Source organism: Cicer arietinum, chromosome 5 (genome assembly GCF_000331145.2).
Source record: "Cicer arietinum cultivar CDC Frontier isolate Library 1 chromosome 5, Cicar.CDCFrontier_v2.0, whole genome shotgun sequence".
Taxonomy (NCBI): domain Eukaryota; kingdom Viridiplantae; phylum Streptophyta; class Magnoliopsida; order Fabales; family Fabaceae; genus Cicer; species Cicer arietinum.
In genome coordinates this window covers 4,888,653-4,905,625 of record NC_021164.2, presented here as the reverse complement: position 1 = coordinate 4,905,625, position 16,973 = coordinate 4,888,653, and the positions used below count along the sequence as shown (strand labels likewise).

The 16,973-nt window shown below is 25.8% G+C and overlaps 2 protein-coding genes across 2 annotated transcripts; both read left to right on the top strand.

Annotated features, from left to right (window-relative positions):
- The first annotated feature begins 11,379 nt into the window (after positions 1-11,379).
- On the top strand, positions 11,380-12,270 carry LOC105852081 (uncharacterized). Its single transcript, XM_012715633.1, has one exon. The coding sequence runs from the start codon at positions 11,380-11,382 to the stop codon at positions 12,268-12,270; it is 891 nt and encodes a 296-aa protein (XP_012571087.1).
- A 105-nt stretch (positions 12,271-12,375) lies between these two features.
- On the top strand, positions 12,376-14,706 carry LOC101502459 (uncharacterized). The gene is made up of 4 exons (XM_004499747.1): positions 12,376-13,008; positions 13,128-13,423; positions 14,165-14,225; positions 14,596-14,706. Exons 1-4 carry the CDS (start codon positions 12,376-12,378, stop codon positions 14,704-14,706), a joined length of 1,101 nt encoding a protein of 366 aa, XP_004499804.1.
- Positions 14,707-16,973: the final 2,267 nt, after the last annotated feature.

Genomic DNA, 16,973 nt, shown 5'->3' with positions numbered 1-16,973 from the left:
TTTATTATAAATAATTGTAAAATAATTTTATAATTTATAAATTTATTATTAAATAATATTATCAAATAGATTTTAGAGGTATTAAAGAAATTGTGGAAGGAACATGATAAGTTGTTGAAAGAGGAGGGATACTCTCAAGAGGTACACATCAGCTTTTTGGGTGATTTGGATGAAATATGATGAAGTGGCAAAATATGACGAGGTGGCAAAATATGATGAGGTGCCATCGGAAATCTATTTTAAATATATATAATAGATAATAGATAATACTATAAAATAATTTATAAATTTACTATAACTTAACTTATAAAATAATTTGATAACAATATAAATTATAAATTATTATCAAATTGTAAAATAATTTATAAATTATAAATTTATTATAAATAATTGTAAAATAATTTTATAATTTATAAATTTATTATAAAATAATATTATCGAATAGATTTTGGAGGTATTAAAGAAATTGTGAAAGGAAGAAGAGAAGTTGTTGAAAGAGGATTGTCAATTTATTTTCAACATATAATGGTAATTGTATTTATTTGATGAAATAAAATGTAAAATACAAACCCAACATTAAGATGTAAAAATTTAAAAATATAATTGACTGTTTTATATTTTTTATTTAAAAAAAATGTTAATGTTGAATTATATTGTAGAACATATAATGATAATTTGTGTATATTCTGTTAAATACAATATATATTTTTATTTTATAAAATATTACTAAAAAAATGGATTGACATAAATTGAAAGTAACTATAAATGAATTGACATTAATGAGTAATTGAAGTTTTAACGTATAAAATTATTACACCTCATAAAGAGTATTTATGTCGATTATGAGTGATTATGTTGTTTTTTTCAATTGAATTTAATGACTAATAATATAAATTATTACAATTGGTAAATGACTAATAATATTTTAAAATAATTTATAAATTTATATAAAATAACTTATAAAATAATTTGATAATAATATAAATTATAAATTATTATCAAATTGTAAAATAATTTATAAATTATAAATTTTATAAATAATTGTAAAATAATTTTATAAGTAATATTTTATCTATTATAAATATAGTTATCTTATAATATTACTTTATTGATTTGTAATAATTGAATATGATTAAGAAAATTAAAATGATGGAAAATCATGTTTATCACAATCATCTAATTTAATTTTTAAAATATTTTGTAAAATTGGTATGATAACTTATTATATATGATAATTGTTTGACTCATTTTACTTTTATTGTCAATTTATTTTTCAATATATAATGGTACTTGTATTTATTTGATGAAATAAAATGTAAAATACAAACCCAAAAATAAGATGTAAAAATTCAAAAATATGATTGACTATTTAATATTTTTTATTTTAAAAAATGTTAATGTTGAAATATATTGTAGCGTAATCTAAATTTATTTTTTTTTATTAGTATGATGTTTTTAATTGCGAGCATGAGAAGTTGTTGTAAAAAAAATTATTAAATATATTTCATCAAGAGTTTGAAATTTATTTTATTAAAGATTAAAGATTTGCTTATACTTTAAATCAATTTTAAGTATTTAAAAGTTTTAACTAATTATTTGTGCAATTGAATTATAGTTATATTGATAGGTACCAAAAATAAATTCTATTAAAAAATAATTTAATTTTATGCAATACTTAATTTTTCATTAATTTTTTAACATTCGAATTATGATTATGATAAGGAAAATTAAAATAAAAAATAGCATTCAATTATAAATATATAATTTAATTGATAAAAATTTAGTGTTAACATATTTTTTCAGAACACATATATAGTAAACGTTGGTTCATTATATTTTTTAATATATTCATATATATTATAATTTTAAATAAATTTGTGTATTTTAATAATTGGAAGTAACTTTTTTAATAATTTTTTATATATTCGTATTTTATGATTATTTTTAATAAATTTGTGTCTTTTCTGTCAAATAGAATATATAATTTTATTTTATAAAATGCTACTAAAAAATGGATTGACATAAATGGAAAGTAATTTTAAATGGATTGACAATAATGAGTAATTGAATTTTTAATGTATAAAATCATTACTCACCATAAGTGGAATAATATAATTGTAAGGAGGATTAGATAAATAGCATTTATGTCGATATTTATGAGTGATTAGATGGTTTTTTTCATTGAATTCAATGACTAATAATATAAATTATTACAATTGGTAAATGACTAATAATACTATAAAATAATTTCAATTTTTTTTTGTAAAATAACTTATAAAATAATTTGATAATAATATAAATTATAAATTATTATCAAATTGAAAAATAATTTATAAATTATAAATTTATTATAAATAATTGTAAAATAATTTTACAATTTATAAATTTATTATAAAATAATATTATCAAATAGATTTCGGATGTATTAAAGAAATTGTGGAAGAAAGAAGAGAAGTTGTTGAAAGAGGAGAGGTACTCTCAAGAGGTACACATCAGCTTTTTGGTTGATGTGGTTGAAATATGATGAAGTGACAAAATATGATGAGGTGACATCGAAAGTCTGTTTTAAATATATATAATAGATAATTTATAAATTTATTATAAAATAATATTATCAAATAGATTTTGGAGGTATTAAAGAAATTGTGGAAGAAAGAGGAGAAGTTGTTGAAAGAGGAGAGGTACTCTCAAGAGGTACACATCAGTTTTTTGGCTGATGTGGATGAAATATGATGAAGTGGCAAAATATGATGAGGTGGTATCGAAAGTCTGTTTTAAATATATATAATAGATTTTAGGCTAAATTACATTTGTGGTCCCTTAACTTAATTTCAGGTAACGTTTTAGTCCTTTATCTTTTTTTTTTTTTTTTTCCGATTTAATCCTTTAATCCTAAAAATATCAAATAAAGTATGAAAATATGAGTTTATTTGAAGATTTGCGTTACAAATTTGATGAAATTTATATTATATTGAAGAATATAATTAATTTTATGAGTTTTGATTGAAATTTTTTTTGAATTTTTGTATAAAAAAGGATATCATTGTTGAAATTTTAAAACATAAAATATCAAATTGTCACTTAAAATTAAAATAAAGGACCAAGTCGAGAAAAAAAAAGATAAAGGACTAAAACGTTACCTGAAATTAAGTTAAAGGACCACGAATGTAATTTAGCCTAGATTTTATGCTCAATCATTTTAAAATTACAATTATATGACAACACGAGTAAAAAAAGAGTACGACTAATATGATTTTACCGTAGATAATTACATATATTAATATGGTTTAAATATGTTTTTGGTCCTTGCAAATATGTTTCTTTTTTATTTTAGTCCTTGTAGTTTTTTTTTGTTTGATCTATACCGTTGTAAATTCTAACAAGTTTAAAAAAAAGTCTTTTCTGAATTTTTTTAGTAAAAAAATGGTGACATGACTAATTTTGAATGAAGTGGCATATGGTGACCGTGTAATTGTTGTTGACTAGATACTATTTAATATTTAAAATTAAAATTTAATTTATTAACTCGTTTAATTATTTAATGAAAAACTTAAAACTAGTTAATTAATTAATTAACCAATTAAATAATAAAAACTCAATAATCTTCATCTTCAACCCTAAATTTTTTAATAAAAATTCAACAACCTTCATCTTCAATCCTAATTTATTCGTCTTCAAATCACAAACTCTCATATCTAAATTCAAACTTTAAAAATTTTAATCTTTCATTTTTCTTACACCACAATTTAATGGTTCCTTTGTTGTAATTAGATGGAGAGTGTTGTTTCACCTCAATCTGAACAAGGATTGTTAATGCCACAACAACCCAATCAAACTCATGAAACTTAAATTTTAAGTATTGTTCTGCTTGAAGGATTAAATATCAAACTTATACTAAGAAACAAACAAAATAATATCAACAGGTAATTAAGAAAACGTATAAATACAATATATTGATGTTACCAAGAAACTAGTTATGGATGTTCAAAAGAATTTATAAATGTATTTTATGTTCTGAAATATTCTCTAGCAATTATACAAGTTTTTCATAAAATATCACCAACCATACATGACAAAATTTGTTATTTGAAGATGAATAAATTAGGGTTGAAGAGGAAGGTTGTTGAGTTTTTATTAAAAAATTTGGGGTTGAAGATGAACATCCAGTTTTTATTATTTAATTGGTTTATTAATTAATTAATTAGTTTTAAGTTTTTAATTAAATACTTAAATGAGTTAATAAAATGAATTTTAATTTTAAATATTGTTTAGTCAACAACAATTACACAGTCCCCATGTGCCACTTCATCCAAATTAGTCATGTCATCATTCTTTTTACAAAAAAGATTCATAAAAGAACTTTTTTAAAACTTAGAATTTGCAAGGGTATAAATAATAATAAAAATTACGGGGACTAAAATCAAAACTAAGCATATTTGTAAGGATCAAAAACATATTTAAATCTATTTATATTTATTAAAATACTTTTAAGATTTTTAATATTAAATATAATTTATAGATTTTGTTTGTAGGATGGTCTTCAATATGAGTTTATTTGAAAAAAAATATTAATTTTGGTTTTATGAATCCTAACTGCACATTTGAAAAAGTGATTTATTTCGTGATAAATATTTAGCAATTAATATTTGTTTGAAATAATGTAGTTATTAGAAATATCTAAATTTTAAGAGATTATTGATTAACATATTAATTTTAATAGATTATTTTGTCCATCATATGGATCATAAATGAGTAATGGTTAATATACTATTGACTTTATACTTATTACTATATTTTAATGTGTGAAATGTGATATAGACCATAATACTCTTTTTGTTCTATTTTCTTATAATCTTTTGAATGAAATATGATATAAGATATTAAATTATAAATCGGTTGATCAAACATTTAAATATTATTTTTATCAGATTTAAATTTTATTCATTCATTAAAATATAAATAAAATTTTAACATAATAATTTAATACGTAAAATTTAATATATGAATTAGTTGCAATTATGTTCTCCAAAATATTTTACATATTCTTAAAAGTGTGTTTATAGACTCATAAGATTTCTAGTTATTACGCTAGAAAATATTAGTCTAAAAACTAAAAATTGTATGTTCTACAAAAAATGTTAATTATTACGAATTTTATGTTTCAACAACTCACCACTTAGTGATATCATATTAATTTAAATTAATCTGCACTAATGAAATTAAATCTCCAACTCATAGCATTGCACAAAATAAAAGTATTTCTCATCAAAACCAAATCACTTAAATTGTTGACAATCCTAAGTAGTCTAAAAAGAGATACGAATGACAATTAACAATGCAAATTAAGAACCAAAATTGAAAAGAAAGTTTAAGATTGCTAATTAAGAATGTAATTTAACTTGTATTACACATGCTATGCTTCCAAAGTTGTGTATAATGACTTAGAATTTGTTTAGGCTACTAAAAAGTACTACCCATTCCTTGCATGTTGTAAATTTTAAATGCGGTGTGTTAGCTTTTGTGACTTGTTTACTCTTAGATGGGTGTGAAGCAACATGTGAAGAAGCATGTGAATTGTTTTTAGAATTTTTAAATACTTTTGTACTACTAAATAAAAAGTGATTTAACATTATGCTACCAAATTTTTGGTCCATATCAACGAAGAAAGAATGAATCTATGTATTTGAATGTCTAAACTTTTATCTATATATACTATACCATTATTTGAATATCGATCAATTAATTAACACATAGCTCTCATTGTTAGATATGAAACAAAGTGTAGCCATGAAAGTACTTGTTATGATATTGTTCATATGTTTTACCTTTCCACATCCATGTCTCGCTTCGTATCAATTTTTTAAAATGGCGGAACAATGGCCACCCGCGTTCTGTAGGAGTAACCATTGTCCGACAATGCCACATGAAAGGTTCACAATCCACGGATTGTGGCCTTTTAATCAGACTTCGCTTCAGTCATCTAAATGTGTTACAAAAGATTCGAAACTACAATAATTCAATAAGGCGATGGTGAGTACTTTATGTATAAAAATATTATATTACACTCAAAGAATTACACTCATTTAATAATCTATATGACATTAACTTTCAATCCAACGGCGGATTTTGAAGGAAAAAAAAATCCAATTCAATATTATGAAATGAATGTAACTATTTGAGTGTAATTTGTTCCTCCTCTCTATATATATCTAGAATAATAAAAACTTTTATTTATTCTTTATTATTATTTACTCTTCAATATATAACATTATTTCTTATTTAACCAGATTAGTACATTAGAAACTCAACTCGATTTCTCTTGGCCAAATTTAAATGGACAATCAAATGAAATTTTTTGGGCTCATGAGTGGAACGCGCATGGAATATGCTATTCCAACATGTTTAACCAAACTCAATATTTTAAGTTGGCACAAAATATTTGGAGCAGATATGATCTTTTCGATATTCTTAAACAAGAAGGTATTTTTCCACGTATTAATGTTTCATATCATATAAAAGACATTCGTATGGCCATAAGGAAACACATCGGTGTCAATATGCTATCCCTCAAATTCATTGTGCGAATAATGGGTTACTTGAGATAAGGATGTGCTTAGATCAATATGGAATTAATTATTACATACATTGCCCTTCACTTGGCAATTGTGTAAATGATGTACTATGGGAGCCATGACTTATATACGCTCGCATTGGATAACAAATGAAATAAATCAATAGCAAATACATCAAAAGTTTATCAATACTATTTTAATTACTCTTTTTATTTATGTTTTGTTGTTTTTTATTTCTAATAAAATAAAATAAAAAGTTGTTTTTAATTAGATTTTCATTTCAGTGGTATTGTAATCCATATGTAACGCGGCTTTGATGTATACATATATATAATCATTTGTTTGGAGACAAGAAAATCATTTTTTTTTAATCTTAATTATCACTTGTTCAATTTGAAAATTGAATTCTCTATTATTAATTTTATGGTGCAGTTAAAATGTAAAAAGATAAGTTTTTTTTTGTTGTTATATACATATTGCATTTTCGTGATAATATTTAAAAATTGAGTTGAGAGAATGTGGACGACTGCATCCAAAAACATAATTACATATATTTTATTTTTTGACTTAATTACAAATATGTAAATGTTTAAGCTAAAATGAATCTGAAGTAACAATGGTTAAACGCTCTAGGTTGGGTAATTGTTGTTATCCAACAAATGCCTAAACATAATATTACAAATTGAATTAAAGTAATTTTTTTTCACACAAAATTGAAGTTATTAAGTAAAATGAATTTGCCCATAAAAAAATGTAAAATGATGTTGAACTCATGGTGACGAATGACAAACACGTTAAAATTAATATTAACATATATACACTTCTTTTATGTTTTAAAATGTCAACAATGTTATCTTTTTTTTTTTTACAAAAGTTAAAAAATTCATCAATATTATCAAACAAAACCCACAAAATTAATTATCATTTTCAATATAATGCAAATTTCATCAAATTCATAACTTAAATCTTTAAATAAACTCATAGTTTTATTCTTTATTTGATAAATTTGATGTTGTTGGAGATGAAAATATGAGTTTATTCGAATATTTGAGTTATGCATTTGATAAAATTTACATTATATGGAAGATGATAATTAATTTTATGTGTTTTGTTTGAAAATTTTGATGAATTTTTTGAATTTTTGTAAAAAAAAAAAGGATAACATTGTTCACATGTTAAAACATAAAAGATAAAATTATCACTTAAAATGAAAATAAATGACAAAATCCAGAAGAAAAAAAAATGACTAAAACGTTAATTGAAATTAAGTTAAGAAATCGCGGATGCTATTTAACTAAAATATTACAATAAAATTATAAATTATCTTTCTCCCCAAAAATAAATTAGTAAAACAATTTGATTCTTAAAATAATTTTTGAATGCGTTGGACCTCTATAAGCAAAGGTAATTATGGAATGTTAGGCTTCTCTCTCAGTAAAATACAATTATGTGACATAATCAAATTTACCGTAATACCAAGAAATTAAAATTAAAATTTCATCAATTTTTAATTTTAATCCGTGATATTTGATGATGAATGGATTCTTACTTTCTACAAGGTATTATCTAATTTTAATTTGCAATAAGTTCCAATCTATTATAATATATCAAAATAGACTCTCAAATCATTCATTTCACGTATAATTACATTTTATGTCACGTAATTCTTCTTGTGTCACCTCACTTATTTGCTTAATTGTAATAACTATAATCTCTTCTTTTTTTATTCTTCGTATAGTACACGATTTCATTTCATAAAAAAAAAAAATCAACAATAAACAAACATTAATAATAGCTCATAATCCAATAAACGTTTCACTATTATTTATTTATTTATCATTTATTAAATATGAATTTATTCTAGAACTATTTCCAATGTAAGTCCAAATATCTATTCCTTTTTTCTTGACCGAACTAAGATTTAAGAAGACACGATACCACAACCTCGAGACATGCTTTTGTGGTGTTTGATGAAATTCAAATGATTTTAATATTCATTTGAATAACTAACTTTGATATATTTTTCTCCTTCATGATCATTTTCTTCTTCCATAGAGGATTGCTAACCACTGAAAATGTGTATTCCATTTTATGACTAATATTTAGTTACATATTTTTATGTTATTTTTCATTTACAATATCAATAATAAAAAAAAAAATCTAATCTATTATATATATTTAAAACAGACTCCCGATGCCACCTCATCATATTTATCCACGTATATAAATATTTTCCACATCAGACAAAAAGTCTAATCTGATGTGTACCTCTTGAGAGTATGATCTGTTCCTTCAACAATTTCTTTAATCTCTTTAATCCCTAATTTTGTTTTGTCTTCCTCCCCCTCTCAATTCCTAATATCTTTAATATCTATATAATTCTCCTCTCAATCCTCCTCCCCCTCTCTCCCCGGACCAACCCAGATCTGCCCTCGAAAGTCTCTCTGCATTTTGGGACTAGAGCATGCAAAATCATTTTTTAATCATCTTCTTCTTATGCTCCCAATTCTCTTCCCCCTCTCTCCCCAGACCAACCCATATCTGTCGATTCATAATTGAAGGATGGTTTTAGGACCGATGATTGTTGATACCCTCGATGTAGGTGCTCTAAAGATACCCTCGAAGGTGAGCTCAACGGTAGCTCTTCGAAATTGCCTTCTGTATGCCAGGTAAAAATTATATTTTTTAAAAATTATATTTTCTGATACCCTCGATGTTGTTATCTATACTAAAAACAATTACTACTTGGAAGATAAAAATGGCCTTATCTCAGTTAAACTACGAAGCAATGATTGAAATCTTATAGACACACTTTTGGTGTTTTGGGTCCTATAGCTGATCATAACTGTCTGAAACTTGCAGAAGAGAGTTCTGGATGGTGAAGAGCTCTTTGTGAACAAAATGAAGGCCCACTCAAGAGTGTAGCATATTGAAGGATTGGTTTATGACTGATGTTGTTGATACTAAGAAGGTGAGAAGGATAATTATGAATCCAAGATAAAATCAAGTTCAAAAATTGGTGTAGTTTTGCCTTTGAGTTTTTTAGGAATTTTTTCATATTTTACTATAGATTTATTATTTTTTATAACTCTTTTGAATAATCTCAATTGAAGGATATGGTTAGGATCAGTGATTGTTAATATTCAGAAGGTGAGCTCTGCAATAGCTCTTTAAAATTGCGCATCCTGGATGGAGAAATGATAAGATGCTAGAGGCATGCAAGAACAATGGCATCCATGTTACTGTAATTAATTAACACACTACTATACTATTTTGATTTTTTATTTATGGTTTTTTGATTAAAGTGTAATGATTTGAATCTAAAAATTGGTGCTTTCTAGGTAGAGAAATTTCAAATACACATTATTTTCTTCGGATATTTACCAACAAATAATTTTTGATAAAATGTATATAATGATTAATGAAACCCAAAATCATGAGACTTTGTTTATTTATTATAAAAAAAAAAAAAAAAAAAACAATGCAGATCTTCTTTTGGTAGCTCTTCTTATCTATACATCTCCATTTGTTTTGTCACTCAGGAAAAACTATTTTCTTACTCAATAATGGTATTTTTGAAGGGTGTAACCCATCCAAAATTTTAGATTAATACATGATACAGAACTTAGGCGACCGCCGTGAGAAAATGTAAATCCATATTTTGGTAACTTAGGCGTATCGTTGATCTGACCATTGTTATACTAGGATGAAAGTAAAGCTCTTTGCTATTTAACCGGTGTGGGACTCATGTTGCGCGTATTTTTCGGGTTACATGTAAACGTCCCCAATTAAAAAGTCTCTAAACTATTTTTCCATCTATTAAGTTAGTTTTGCCTGTTATTGTATCGATTAAGTGATCCTTATTAATTATTAAAATTAATATAATTATTATAATTAATATTATATAATATTTCTTTTACAATTGATAATAAAATCAATTAATATAATATTTTTGCTAAAAATCTATGAATATTAAAATATAAATATCCCATAATGTTTTTATTTATTTCATTCTTTTTAATTATGTGTTTCTTTTGTTTAACAGTTGTGTACACCGTTGAATTTCAAAAAAGAGGTATTAGTGTTCTTACATTCCAAAGATAATATACAAACACCATCTAAGATTAATGATACCATATCGGCATAAATTCTGGATAAAGAAATGGACCCTCTTACTTTTAGTGCAATTGAAAGATTTATGATACACAAACTATGTGGTATTTTAAATAAAAAATCTCCATGTATGGTTAATGGAAAAGGTGAGAAGCACTGTCCAAAGAGATTTCATGATAAAACATCAATAGATGAAGATGAGTTCCCTATATATATGTGACGAAATGGTGGTCGATATATCTTGAAGAACGGTAGCCAACTTGATAGTCGGTATGTGGTCTCATACAATAGACATCTTTTGATAAAATATGATGCCCATATTAATGTTGAGCTTTGCAATCGTTCTATATCAATTAAATATCTTTTCAAATATATCAACAAAGGTCATGATCGAGTTAGAGCAGTCATCTCTAATGTAGAAAACTTTGATAACAGTCCAACAAGTTCAATGCACTTTTGTGATGAAATTAAAGAGTATCTTGACTGTAGATACATTTCTCCATCAGAGGCTTCGTGGAGAATTTTCCAATTTAATATGTTTTTTAGAGAACCAACATTCAAACGCCTTTCCTTTCACCTCCATGGGCAGCAAATAATATATTTTCTAGAATCTATGCGTATTTCTACCATTTTAAATAGAGAATGAATTGAAACCACGATGTTCACAGAGTGGGTGAAAATGAACTCTGTAAACATGGAAGCTCGACAACTAATATATGCAGAATTTCATACTAAATATGTTTGGAACAAGACTAGCATAAAGTGGACCAGACAGAAAAATGGAAGGTGTGTTGGAAGAATATATTATGTTCCTCCCACAAGTGGAGAAAAATTTTATTTACGAATGCTCTTAAACAAAGTACGAGGCAGTCGATCATTTGAAGATATTAAAACTGTTAATGGATTTGTACATCTAACTTATAAGGACACATGTTATGCACTTGGTTTACTAGAGGATGATAAAGAATTTGATGATTGTATTAAAGAAGCAGTAGCATGGGGTAATGGAATTCAACTATGTCAGCTCTTCTCAACAATTTTACTGAATTGTATTGTTATTAATCCAGGTTTGCTTTGGGAATCTAATTTGAAGTTGCTTTTGGAAGATATTTTATACAGGCAACGCCGACTACTAAACTTCCCCGACCTTCATTTGTCAGATGACCAATTAAAAAACTATGCGCTTTCAGAGATACAAAAACCTCTTAGAAAGGTCGACAAGTCTTTGGAAGATGACAAAGTAATGGTCATTCCCAATAGCAATGTAATTGAGGAAGCGAACAACTGTCTTATTACGGAGGAGCTAAATTATGATATGTTAAAAATGCATGAAGAATACTCTCAGTTGCTACACGGTCTTAATTCAGATCAAAAGGCAATTCATGATTTTGTGCTTCAATCAATTACCTTGAACTTTGAAAAGTTATTCTTTGTGTATGGTTCTGGTGGAACGGGAAAAACTTACTTTAGGCGAACACTACCTGCAAAATTAAGATCGGAAGGTAAGATTGCTCTAGCTGTTGCAACTTCTGGCATTGCTGCTCTATTACTACTGGGTGGTCGAAATGCACATTCTAGATTTTAATTACCTTTGAATCCAAATGAGGCTTCAACATGTTCAATCAATAAAGGCACACATCTTGCTGAATTAATTATGCAAACATCTTTAATTATTTGGGATGAGGCACCCATGGCCAACAAATATTGCTTTGAGGTTGTAGATCGATTACTTCATGATACTATGAAAGGAATCAAAGAAGACTACGGTTTGAAACCATTTGGTGGAATAACTACTGTATTGGGTGGCGACTTTTGTCAAATTTTACCTGTAGTTCGAAAAGGTGATAGGCATGATATGATCCAAGCTTGCATAAAAAATTCATACCTTTGGAAATCATGTGAGGTTCATTTGCTACGTAAAAATATGTGTTTACAATCAAATGAGTTGGACTCAATCTCAAAAGATGCAATGCAAAACTTCGCAGATTGGATACTTGATGTAGGTGATGGAAAACAATGCTCAGATATCGGAGAATCATGGATATCAATAGAACAAAACTTGATGCTCCCAAAATCACATGATGGTGTTCAATCTATAGTTGACTCTATTTATCCAAATTTAAATAGCCACATTGGGGACACAGATTACCTTGTGTCGCGGGCTATCTTGACACCTACAAATGAAATAGTTGACGATATAAATCAACGCATTTTGAATAATTTCACAGGCGAAGAAATGATATATTTATCATCAGACTCAATTTGTAAGGCAAATTTCAATGTTCAAGATCAAGATCTTCTTTACCCTACCTTTGGAAATCATGTGAGGTTCATTTGCTACGTAAAAATATGTGTTTACAATCAAATGAGTTGGACTCAATCTCAAAAGATGCAATGCAAAACTTCGCAGATTGGATACTTGATGTAGGTGATGGAAAACAGTGCTCGGATATCGGAGAATCATGGATATCAATAGAACAAAAGTTGATGCTCCCAAAATCACATGATGGTGTTCAATCTATAGTTGACTCTATTTATCCAAATTTAAATAGCCACATTGGGGACACAGGTTACCTTGTGTCGCGGGTTATCTTGACACCTACAAATGAAATAGTTGACGATATAAATCAACACATTTTGAATAATTTCACAGGCGAAGAAATGATATATTTATCATCAGACTCAATTTGTAAGGCAAATTTCAATGTTCAAGATCAAGATCTTCTTTACCCTACCGAGTTTTTGAATACACTCAAATTTTCAGGTTTGCCATCACATATTTTAAGGCTTAAAAAAGGAGCAGTAGTTATGTTAATGAGAAATTTGAATCAATGAGTTTGGCTATGTAATGGTACAAGAATGAAAATTACACAACTTGGAAAATGGTTTGTGGAAGGAGATGTGTTGAGTGGATCTATCATTGGAGATAAAGTTCTCATTCCAAGAATACCTTTGTCGCCTTCAGAATCCAATTGGCCTTTTATTCTTTAATCGAAGACAGTATCCTATATCATTATGTTTTGCCATGACAATAAATAAAAGTCAAGGACAATCGTTGCAGCACGTTGGATTATATTTGCATAAACAAATATTTACTCACGGACAATTGTATGTCGTCACCTCGAGAGTAACCAATCGAAATGGATTACATATTCTTAGTAACGACGATGAGCAGCCTAGTGAAAACAAGGTCTTAAATATTGTGTACAAAGAGATTCTTTAGTTGTTTGTTTACATGATTGTGCAGGTAACATAACAACATTTGTATACAATCTTTTGTTACCGAATGTTTACTTAACATTTATATATTTTACAAATATTTTAAAAACCAACCATTTTTTATTATCGTTATTTTGATCTTTACATGTCATTTGGTTGTTGGCGGCTACATTTGGATTTCAATTGTACTCAACTCTCTGTCTATATATCCTTCAATTTTCATTTTACAAACTGATAATTTTTTTTCTTTAATTTATCAGAATGGAAGAACGCTTGCAGCCTCCTTCGTTCTTGGTTAGTTTCACTGATGTTTTTCATCGAGTTAGTTAAAACTAAAGTTATTTGTATAGAAATTCTCAACACACACCTTATGCTTATTAGCGAACATATATAGGGTGATATGAGTGGTCCAACAGAGGATGCATAATTTTATCTTTAACAAATTTTCATATCATTTTAAGTTTTTCTATTTTTCTGACACATATTCTTACAAAACAATATTGTAACATGAATTAGCTAAAGCAATCATTTGAGTATACTTGAATTTGAATCTTGGTTATAATAACTTCTTATACAAATATTTCTAATTGCATATTGAAGCAAAATAAATCAACAATAACAACATAAACCAACGGAAGGTGAAGGTTGTGGATGTTTGATCCTATGTTTTTGTTTATTGAATTGAATTTAGAAAATGTCGTCAACCCCATTAGAGAGGTACAAAAAACTTGCCCTAGCTGAGTCTTTATCAAAAAATCTACAAACACCCAATTGTCTGCAAACAACTAAGCTTCGTTCTTAGAGAAGCTTTCAATCAATTACCAATGATTTTGCAATCTCTCTTATTCCAAGACTCTCTCTTTACCTTCCGTCTCGTCCCACAATACCTTTATCTTCTCCAATATTTCTTCTTATTCATTTCTTTCGTTAATCAAATTAACATATCATTTCTTATGTATGTATTTTGTTCTCTACATTTCTATATTTTGTGTAAATTCTTTTATTTTTGTTCATAATTATGTGACAATTGGATTACAAATGAAACTTGTACAATTTACTTAACTTTCATGTGCCAATGGAATAGTTATCCTTTTATTTAGTATGCTATAGTGTATATAAAACCATGAAATGTGTTTTATGTGTTTTCTTTCGGGAACAAATTTATATGACTATTTTTAATCATTGTTAATTTCATACTAATTGAACACTTTTAGGATCAGTTTGCCTCATTATTTTTGTTGATCCTCTCTAATTCTAGACTGCAGACTCAAATATTGTTTCAAAAGTACATTTACTCCTTCAAACTGTTGAAGTAACACTGCCGAAAAAGAAAAAGAATATTGTTGTAACACAATTTAAACAAGCAATGATCGCTCATAAGAAGCGCTCTAAAGCTCACAATATATTCTTGTACATATTTTCAATTTTCTAGATATGCAATCATTGGTCTCAGCGGGGATAGTCTGTTGGTAATACAGTCTTTCTTTCCACCAATAAATATCTGTATTACTTTCTTTTTTTATATTTTTGTATTAATTTTTTACATTTAAATTTACAACAATTCACACTTATTTTTTCAGGCTATAACTTACAATAAAACTTACTCATCTCTCATCACTTTCGTCATCAGACTCACTACTACATATTTATTAATGACCTCCATAGTTACTTACAAGGTAACAACTTCTTCTTACCATTTAAAATATCTCTAAAATTGTATACGCTCCATGGTAGCTTCAAAGTTCTTTAAAGTGTCATTAAAATTAATAATATATATATATATATATATATATATAATATATTATAAAATTTTATTGAAACATTTATGTTTTGTATTGATGTATAACCACATTTTTTTAAATCAAATTAATATTATGTAAACTGGAGCTAATATAAGGTGAAAACAAATTGACCACTCTCATTAGTCGCCTTTGTTCACTTATTTTAGACAGAATCCAATCAAAATGTAAAATTTTGTATTAATAATTAATTAAAAGTATAACTTTAAGACTAAATAGGTGATATTTATAGTGTCTAATCGTGTTTAATATTTTACATTTTATAATTAAGTAAATAAGATGCATATTATTTTGTCAATTGTTTTTATAAACTACGAGTATCGTGGAAATTTTTCAAATTTTAAATTTTAAAATTAGTGACTTCGATCATTTTAATCATTAATCTTTGTATAAATTGTGAATTTTTTTAGTTTAAATCGAATATATTATAATTTTAATTTACAAACATTCAAACTACTATTATTATTACTATTATTATTATTATTATTATTATTATTATTATTATTATTATTATTATTATTATTATTATTATTATTATTATTATCATTAGTGTAATCGTAATCATATTATCAATAGAGTAATCGTAATCATTAATCTTTAACTATTTAATTATTTAATAAAAAATTCAAAATTTAAATATTTAGTTTCAAAAACGAAATCTAAAATTTATAACAATTCAATTATAAAATATTAATTGTAAATAAATTATAACTATATATCAAATACAATTAATTGCAAATGCCTTTTATTTTCTTATTTATGTTCTTTACTTGTATCGTGGAATTTTATAATTAACTATACATCAAATACATTTTATAAGTAACTAAATAAAATGCGTTTAATGTATCGTGGAATTTGTTTTTGGTAATTCTGATTTTTTTTTAAATCAGATATTGCAATTTTAATTTACAAAGATTTAACCTATTATTAATAGTAATAGAGTAATTATAATTATTAATATTTAACTATTTATTTAATTGGTGTCACTTTTAACAAAATAATATCGGATATATTATAATTATAATTTATAAACATTAAAACTATAATTATTACTAATAGAGTAATTCAAATTTATAATCTTTAGTTATTTAATTATTTAATAAAAAAAGTCGAAATTTAAATTTTTAATTTCAGAACCGAAATCCAAAATTTATAATAATTTGGTTACAACATATTAATTATCAATCAATTATAACTATACATCAAATACAATTAATTGCAAATGTCTTTTGTTTTTTTATTTACCCTCCTTACTAAATTAACTATATAT